General features: G+C 25.0%; 1 protein-coding gene across 1 annotated transcript; it reads left to right on the forward strand.

The window, feature by feature from the left end:
* Positions 1-5,675: 5,675 nt before the first annotated feature.
* On the forward strand, positions 5,676-8,544 carry LOC127250568 (uncharacterized). Its single transcript, XM_051273918.1, has 2 exons — positions 5,676-5,863; positions 7,923-8,544. Exons 1-2 carry the CDS (start codon positions 5,696-5,698, stop codon positions 8,481-8,483), a joined length of 729 nt encoding a protein of 242 aa, XP_051129875.1. The 5' UTR covers positions 5,676-5,695; the 3' UTR covers positions 8,484-8,544.
* Positions 8,545-10,741: the final 2,197 nt, after the last annotated feature.

Consider the following 10,741-nt stretch of genomic DNA (forward strand, 5'->3'; position numbering starts at 1 on the left):
CAACTTTTATTTATTAGAAGAAGATTTGAGATTTAACTTAGTTTAGAATAAATTTTGAATTATGATATTATTTTACTTTTATTTATTAGAAGAAGATTTGAGATTTAACTTAGTTTAGAATAAATTTTGAATTATGATATTATTTTACTGCATATTTTCTGAGTCTCAATTCAAAATATTATTTTCATTATTTTTTTTTCTCAAAAGTATCTATTTTGTATTTGAAAAAAATAATAATAAGCATATACTAATACCAACTTATTATTAATATTTACTTAAATTACAAAGATACAATTATTATTTTTTTTTTTTCATAAAGTCAAAGAGAAAAAATATCAAAATATCTGTCGCACTTCCACTAACTAATAAAATACTATTGTTTATTAATCTACTACAAAAATTCCAAATGATCAATTTGATTTGGGATAGAAAAAGTATATATTTAGCATATTTCAAAATAAAAGCTTTTTTTTTTTTGTTCATAAATATATTGCCTTCCTATGTTATGTCCAAAATTTAAAATATTCTTTATAATTCAATTCTTATTGAGATCTCATAAGAAAAAAAAAAAAAAAAAAAAAAAAAAAAATGGAAGTTGTAATTCTTATTGAAGTCTAAGGAAATTTTTGAGAGTGTTTTAGTAATATCGAAATTGAATCCTATCATTACGCCCACCCATCCAACCACCTATTGAAGGAATTATTAGTTGGTTGAAATAAACAAAGGAAAATGTGATCGTGCCTTATTTGTGCTATCTGTATATATTTTTTATTTATAATATTATACTTACTTTTAATTTAATATGTCTATTATGTTTATTTTAATATAATTTTTTAAGTAGTATGCTTTGTTTTTTTAAAAATAATTTTATTGATTATATTTATCAAAAAAGAAAAATTAAATATAAGTAAAAGAAAATTACAGTATCTTAAATATTTTTAATTAAAAAATAATAAATATATTCAAACGAATAAATATCAAAACTATATTTTATTACAAGAACAAGTAATAATAATAATAATAATAATTCAAATTTTAAACAAACAAGTTTAGAAATATGTGTGCTTTTCCCGTCGGTGGACTTTTTTAATTAAATAAAATATGATATATTTAATAAATATTATTTTATTAAAATAAGTACAAAGTAATAGTTATAAATAAGCTTATATTTATGTGTAGAATTTATTCACAAGATCTCATAATATTTAAATCGTTAGGGGTTACCAACCTTTATAATAAGCTTTTTAAATTTGGGCGTGTATGTTTTAGAGTTTTAATTTAAGTTGCTTTTTGTGTATTAATAATATCAAAAGTAATATTATGTGTTAAATTATTAATATGATTAAAAATGGAATATATATTGTTGTAGAAATTCAAAAAATATATATATATATATATAAGAACACAAAAATTAGTGATCAATTCGATTAAAATGATTTACGTTTGAGGCTGCTAAATAACATATGAATTGAACATGTATAAAAGTTTTTTATGTAGGTCAAACCCTAGCACTCGGTCCAAAATTAAATAACTATTTATTTTTGCCGTCGGCTAAATTTATGCGCAATTCTAAATAATTGTATCCACCAATAGTTGTTTTACTATTTTTATTTTAACAAATAGTAATTAATTTGACACTATTTTTTCTATTTATATTATATTTTTTTATCAAATTTTTAATACATTTTATATAATACTTTACTTTATTTTTTACTTAACGTTAGTTAAACATTAAAATATTAATATTTTTATTTTTCGTGCACAATCATATCGACATAATTTTGACGGACGAAAAAAAATATAATAATTTTTTTTTTTTTTTTTGTAAATTACCGCATCATCAACCAAAAAATTGTTGGATGAAACTATTAAAAAATAAGGTTAAAACTCCAAAAATTACATACTATAGATTTTAGTTTATTTCGCTATATTCATTTAGTGCTTCTTGTTTTTTAAGCACGTTGTGTTTTTCTCAATGATATTAACTCAGTTGTTTTGAAATTTGAGATATCTCAAAACAAAAAAAAAAAAAAAAACGAAAGAGAGAGAGAGAGAGAGAGGTCTTATTCCAGGCTGTGTTATTTTTAAGTTTGATTTTTAAATTTTTATTATACAAGTTTTATGAATTTTTAAAAAATGTTTATTAAATATTTATTTTATAAAATATTGTATCTAATGCATTAATCAAATATCACAAGTTATTATTAGACATGTGTTATTTGTTCATAATTACAAGTGTTATAAAATATTGTATCTAATGCATTAATCAAATGTATTGTATTTATATTATATTATGTTGTTGTAATCAAATAATACATAATTTGTTGTTCTAAAGCTGCACTACAAATTAGGTAAATACCGCATTCGGCATACTCCACTTTCTTTCCTTCTTCGTTTTAAGCTCATGTCACCATTTTAGGTTCAATTAATTTTTCTATTTATAAAATAACTAATGCATGTTATGTCAATATATGTATGTATATACATATATGTTACTATATAATTTATTGTAAAATTACTTTTTTATATTGAAAATATTTTTCTTTTTCAAAATATTATTTAAGAATACCTATTATTTATATATTTTTTAAAAATACATTTAAAAATAAGTTAGAAAACAAAACACACCCGAATAAAAAACCAGATTATTTGTTATAAATTTAGAGTTTTGAATATCTAAAAAACTGATAGTTAATATCATATCTTTGCCAGAATAATAAACACATTTTTACATAATGGGGTGAATATCGATTAGTACTCAGCCATTTCAGAATATGTATAAAAGATATGAATATTATTGAGGACTCTCGTCTATGGATAAATAATTAATAATTACGTCTATTTAACAATTTGAACTTTTAGGTGAGACGATCATTCTACATCCGATATGATATCAGAGCTTAGACTATGTAATATGCAGTGCACTGAGACGGTGCAAAAGTAATACATTTTTAATTATGGAAGACCGAAAGAGCAGGTGGATTTCCACCCAAGTTTAAAATTAATTCCACTATTACTAATAAAATAAAATAAATTTGTCCACCCTGCAAATGAATTATTATAAATTTATTTTGTTGGTCATGAAAATTCACAATATTTGATTAGTGGGTGGATACATATTTTTCTGAGGTAGCTTGAATTATAATTGGGCATCAAATATGATCACTTAGGTTTGATTTATTTAATATTACTACTATTGTTTTTTCCCCATCAAATATGATCACTTTGGTTATTAATTTAGTTGAATTGTTACAAATTTGTCGTAATTCTTTAAAGAAAAAAAAATTATAATTATTTTATTGTATTTTAGGTGTTAATTATTCTAATTTAATCATATTTACTCATAATCAAGGAGTATATTAGATCACCGTTCTAAAAAATATAATAATACCTTTTGTCAAGTTCTAAGGTCTCGTTTACTTTTTGCACATTGATACTTGAATATTAATTATTATATGAAAACATAGTACAAATCAAGACAAAAATACTTCTATTAGTGTCTTATAATATTATTACAATAACATTTGTGCGAAAAGTTATACAAATATAAAGATATTTTTAATATTAAGTACAATGAAAAGATAAATGAGCTCCTTAAAGCCGGACGGAGAAAGTATAATATAATACACTTATTTCCTATATTGGTTTGGTGGAAACCCTAAGCATGTTAGAGGTTCAAATTAGGTTATATACCTAAATCAATTTCTTAACGTAATTAAATAAAATGGTTTGCTTCAATGAATAAATTAAATTTAAGTAGGGCCATAAATCCATTTATATCCATATTAATTAATTTTGCTACCTCCTCCAATTTCCAAAATAATTTTGATATATTTTATCTAGCTATTAATTTTGAGATGTCGTTTTATTTAGAAAAATGTACTAATTTTATGTAGAAGATATATTCTTTTGTCAAAATAGTTATATATATTGTTACTTGAGAGTATTAAGTTCCTTTGGTTTTAATTTGAATTTTTGAATAGTTTTATTTGAATTTTAATGAAACAATATTTAAAAATAATAATAATAATAATAATATATTTTTATAGAAAATCAAAAGTACTATATATTTATATTTATTAACGGTAGTTATACAATATGATGAATAATTATATAAAAGATTCTTACTAAGTAGTATAATATAATTACATAACAATAAAAGTTTTACTAAGTTATTATTCGTGTACTATTTTATAATATTTATTAACTATCATAATATAAAACTAATATACTGTTGTTAGTTAAATTATATATTTATGTAGTATTGCTTATGTCAACTAGTAGTTAAGTGTGAAACAACTTTATAACATATTATTAAAATATAATAATAATTTTTTTAAAAAAAAAAAAGAAAAGAAAAGAAAGTGGTGCATATTTACCATATAATTATTATTTATTACCACTTTACAGACATGCAATGCATGCATGCATGCATGCGCCTATCTCCACTCAGAATATCACTAATTTAATTTGTAGTATATTAATTAATTAGTTAATTAATTAATTAAATCAAGGACGCACTAATTATGACCAACACATTAACAACAACAACAACAATAATAATAATAATAATAATAATAATAATAATAATAATATTGTTTTGGATGGATTATTAAAAGACAAAAAAAAATTCAACATTACTTAAATTAAAAATATATATATTATTAGTTATTCAAGTCCAAATAAATATTTTTTTAGCCTCATATTATGATAGTTCTTATTATTTTGGTCGTTCAACTAAAATTTTGTATCGAAATTGTTCTAATTTAGCTTAATATGAAATTGTTGAAAAATTAAGTAGATTTAATTTTGTATATTTATTAGTAGTAAATATATATATATATATATATATTAAATATCAAATTGATGTAAATTAAATATTCAATACTAAAAACTGCCACATGGATAATCAATTTTTGGCCGTATCACGTTAATACACATGATAATATTCTGGTACTAGAAGTTGCTATTAAATATAAAATTATTTTTATACAGATTTTATTTAAAAGATAAAATAATAATTCATGACATATATGAAGAGTTTTGAAATACATATTTTTATGTAAAACAGTATTCTGTTATCGCTTGCGGTTAGAGTGTTGATCCTAACGGTCACCCTCAATATACTTTTTCCGCCCCACATATTATGTTACTGTTTTGATTTTTTTCGTTTCATATTTTATGTTATTTTTTTTATATATAAAAAAAATATACATTTTAATCTTATTTTTTATTTTCTAATTTATAATTTTTAGATTTTAATTATATTAATTATTTATCTTAAATCTCAATCTAAAATTATTTACATAGTACTGTAATTATTTTTATTAATATATTTTTAATTAGTTATTAATTATATTTTTAGTAATATATATATATACATTAATATTTATATATTTGGAGGTCAGACATTTTTAAAAATGACACAAAATTAGAAATTAGTACATAGAAAGAGAAGCAAAGACAAAATTGGCAAATAATAACTTACAAATAATTAATGAGCAAGACATTTCGTATATAATATATATATATTAATTTAAGTGTAGTGGAGGCCACCTAGTTATCAATTAGTAGCTAGTATTTTTTAACCAAAATAAATTTTGTCGGGCATGTTATATATATATATATATATATATACATTGCAGCCAAACAGGGCCTTATATATATGCATGGGATTGAAGAGTAGAAGCAGAAGATGGAATGGAGAAAATGCTATCTGGACGTGATATTAGTGCCTCTGGGATTAGCGGCGTGTTTGGCTTACCATTTATACTTATGGCATATGGTCCGTACGCACCCCTTCTCTACCATCATCGGAACCAACTCTCGTGGCCGTCGATTTTGGGTCTCTGCCATGATCAAGGTCCTCCATTCTATTATTATTATTATTATTATTATTATTATTATTATTATTATTATTATTACATGCTAAATGGTGACTCTGTTCTTTTAGTTTTTTAAGATTAGTTAAATTTTTATTGTTAATTAATTATAAATTATAAAAATATTTTGAAAAATTTATGAAAGCATTTTGAGTAAAAGAATTATTATTTTTATTTAAGTATTTTGAAATGAAATGGATATATTTTTTATTAAGAAATGCAAATAATATTTTAAATTTAAAATAGTTAAGACATAAGAGAACAAACCTAAAATTGCTAAATTAGCTGCATTTATTTGAAGTTCGATTTTTTATTTTTTTTTTAGTAGTAATATTGATATAATATTTTATTGAGAAAAAAATACTATAATTTTATATATAATTAGGATAAAAAAACTAAAACAAAATTCTAAAACAACATAGCATTAGTCAATTAAATTTCCATATAGTTCAGTATTTTTGAAAATAAATGTTTGGGTCTATATTTTAGATTATTCTTGAAGCCTTTTATAATTATAGTCAATTTATTTATGGGCAAAAAATTTTGATTTCTTATTTGTTTTGTGAAATAATTTAAAGGGATACTTTTTATATGAGGTATAAAGAAATTTTTAAATATTATAAAAATAATAAGTGTATATAAATATATTAATTTTTTAAAAGACATGTAAAAATTAATAAAAAATAGCAATGTATATTTTTTTATAAGTAAGTTTTTATTATACTGAAATTATGAAGAAATTATCCTTTGTTTTTCAACGAAGGCTAAAAGCGTAATTTCATTCGTGCACGTTTTTTACCATAAATGGAGCTGAGACACACGACTTTTATATACGCTATAACTGAAAATGCATTAATTGAACTAATTAATTACGCTTAGACGTTGTATTATAGATATATATATATACAAATATTTTTAAAATTCTTAATAATACAATTTTTTTTTAAAAAAATAATAATAATAAATCACATTAGCGATAATTTTCTCCTCACAAAATGTTACACTGTAATATTCAGCTTCAAGGCTTGATTTTTAGATAAATGTTTTGGAGGTCTTAGGGTGTGTTTGTTTGTATATCAACTACCAATATTACTCTCTCCGTCCCATGTACCATGTCCATATTGCCGTTTATATCCGTCTCACATAAAATGTCACTTTCTTTTTTTGGAAAATGATTATACACTTTAATCTCATTTTAAAATTTTTAATTTATTTTTTTTAATTTTAATTAAACTAAATAGTTATTTTAATCTTAATTTATAATTATTTATATTATAGGATAATTATTTTTACTAATATATTCTTAATTATCTACTAATTACACCCCTTTTAATAGCAGACACTGTACGTGAAACGAGGGAGTATTATTCAAACTCCTATAGTTTTTATAAAAAAATTATTAATTTTTGTTATAAAATATTAAATCAAAATTCAAATCAATTTTAAACCATAACCAAATAAATAATATATTTAGTCATAGAGTTTTGGTTTTATATTTGAATTTAAAATTTTGAATTGAAATAATTATTTAATTTGATATAAAATATAAATATTAATTGATATAATATTTTAAATATAAAATTGCTACTTCCTTCTTATGTCAAATTTATTTTTATTTTTTTAGTTGTACATTAAAATTACCACCAAAATAATATTTTCAACATTTAATTAGTATCTTCAATTAAATATATATTTATTGCAATTTTCACCAATTTTATTACATTTTTGCTTTGTTCTTTCAACAATTCTAACATATTTTCTAAAAAAAATTAATATATTGCAGAGTATTTTTTACTTTTATATTATCTAGATTGATCTACAAAACTCACATAAAAAAAAAAATATCAAAAACACAAAACAAACACACCCTTCGTTCTCTCTTCATGATAATTAATTACTAGTTAAATTTTTAAACATACTCTCAATTATATATTATAACGTGTATATATTATTTTTTTTTAATATTAATTCAAATATGTGTTAGAATTTATTTTTTTATTGAATGAGAACATTTTAATAAAAAAAATTAAATAATTGCAGGAGAACGATAAGAAAAACGTGTTGGCCGTACAGACCTTGAGGAACACGATAATGGGGTGCACGCTAATGGCGACGACCTCCATCCTCCTCAGCTCCGCCCTCGCCGCCGTCATCAGCAGCACCTACAGCGTCAAAAAGCCTCTCAACGACGCCGTCTACGGAGCTCACGGCGAGTTCATGACGGCGCTCAAATACGTCACTCTCCTCGCCTTCTTCCTCGCCGCCTTCCTCTGCTACTCTCTCTCCATCCGATTCATCAATCAGGTCAATTTCCTCGTCAATTGCCCGCCGGAAAGCTCCGGCGGCATTGTTACCGTCGATTATGTCGCCGAATTGCTCGAGAAAGGCTTCGCGCTCAACACGGTCGGGAATCGCCTCTTCTACACGGCCGTGCCGCTGCTGCTCTGGATATTCGGTCCGGTGGTGGTTTTCCTATCCGCCGTGACTCTGGTGTCGGTGCTGTACAATCTCGACTTTGTGTGGACGACGGAGATGCGAAAATCTATGGCGGCGCCGGTCGAGAGTGCCGCCTGTAACCGCAGTGTGGTGGAGGCGGTTTAGGAGATATGGAGTTTTCATTTTTATTTTTTTTTAATAAATGATCAGATATTTAAATTTTTTATATTCCTAATCGAGAACATAATAAAAATATAATATAATAACTAATCAAGAACGGAAATAAAATATATAAAATCGACAATACATTGTATAAAATAAATATTGTAATCCACCAGTCGCATTTGCTATTTTAATACATCTTTTAGCAGACAAACTATAATAATAAAATAAACATAATTTTTACATGAAAAAAATAAACTCCCGTTAGCAATATGTTCATTTACTTTTTGCTTCATTGTAGTTAACGTAAAAAATATTTTTATATTTGTATAATATTTTATGCAAATGTCATTATATTATTATTATAAGACACTAATAAAAATATTTTTGCAATTTTTTTATTTATAATAAATTTTAATATAATAATTAATATCCAAAGATTAATACAAAAAAATAAATGGATATTTAGTTTTAGTTAGATGACGGAAGGAGTATATTACCTTTCATCAATTTACAACATATATAAATACCAACATCATTTACACTTCACAAAAATGAATAAGTAATTATTAGTCTAACAGAATGTTTAAATGCATAATTAATTTTGTAAATACTTAAAAATATGACCGTTGGCGTAAACATAACATTTTAATTAATTAATATATAATACATGTTCATTATTCTTATATTATATATGTAATTTTATATATTTTATATAAAAAAAATATATAATATATTTAAATTATTTCACAAAATAAACACCTTTATTTCTTCAAAAAAATCATTTACTTTTTTGTCTTAAGGGTGTATTTGTTTGGAGATTCTCCCCTCATACACTATTCATTTTATTTTTTTTTCTAAAATATAAAATCAAACACTTATTTTTCATTTTTTATATTATACTAATTTTATATTCAAAATATCACATCAACTCCTATTTATACAACTGTTCAAATTCAAAATTTTTATTATTCAAATCTAAATTCAAAATTCAAACCCCTAAACAAACACGTCCTAAATTGTAAAACTAGACTAATGACTAATCAATATTAGCTCAATTGAAAATTCAAATCAATTTTAACCAAATTTCAGTCTTGTTTAGTGTCTATGTTTATTTTTTAAAAATGTTTAATATATATTTATAATTCAATAAAATATTTTTTACAGTTATTTTAAAAAAAAAATCATCAAGTTTAATATTTAAAATAATTCAAAATTGTTACGTACGAAATTTAGAATTAGGTTAAAAGCCCAAGGTAAAAAGAAGAATGGGCCTGGCAATAGAGTTGATTGAACTGGTTGAAGGACACCGTGAGGAAATCAAGGAAAATAGGTTTATTTCTAAGGAAAATATAAGACGGAAAGACCTCAGGTCGGAAGGTCTTCAGGTCAGGAGGTCCTCAAGACGGAAAGTCATCAGGACGGAAGGACTTCAGGTCGGTAGGTCCTCAAGACGGAAAGACCTCAGGACGGAAGGTCTTCAGGTCGGGAGGCCCTCAAGACGGAAAGTCATCAGGACGGAAAGATTTCAGGTCGGAAGGTCTTCAGGTCGGGAGGTCCTCAAGACGGGAGGTCCTCAGGACGGAAGACTGCAGGTCGGGAGGCCCTCAAGACGGGAGTTCATCAGGACGGGAAGTCCGCAAGTCGGGAGGCCCTCAGGACGGGAAGTTCTCAGGTCGGGACTCTGCGGCAGGGCCAATAAGTCGGATGGTTTATTAGTCGGGATGTTTGTAGCTAATCCAAATAAGTCAGATGGTTTGCAAGTCGGGAGGATTGGCAGTCGGGTCAAAAGGGCGGAAGGTCTGTGGTCAGCTCAAAGAGTGGAATATAGGGATAATTTTGGTCTGCTGAGGACACGTGTCAGCAGGAGAAGGATTGGAAGACGGTTGGGAAGGAGACGTTGTAACCGTTCGGGCGACGGTTTTCAGTACAGTTTCTCAGAGAATATTTAAGGATTTGGATCATCATTTGGCAAGGTATCTTCAATCAACTTCAACAAAGCAAAGTCAAATTTGGGGATCACCACTTTAAATTTCAGTCTTTTATTTTCCAGTTTATTTTCTGTACCATACAGTGTTTAGAGATTCCTAATCTCAGGCACTAATTAATCAAGTTTAAGGATATTTTCTATATCTTTGAATTTTACTTTAAATTTGTTGAAAAATTACATCAACAAATTGGCGACCACAGTGGGAGCAAGACAAAATTGCTCATTCCAATTCCGGCGATAATTTCATACGTCTTAGATCCGGCCGTATCAT

Source organism: Andrographis paniculata, unplaced genomic scaffold, assembly GCF_009805555.1.
Source record: "Andrographis paniculata isolate CXL003 unplaced genomic scaffold, ASM980555v1 Contig37END, whole genome shotgun sequence".
Lineage (NCBI taxonomy): Eukaryota > Viridiplantae > Streptophyta > Magnoliopsida > Lamiales > Acanthaceae > Andrographis > Andrographis paniculata.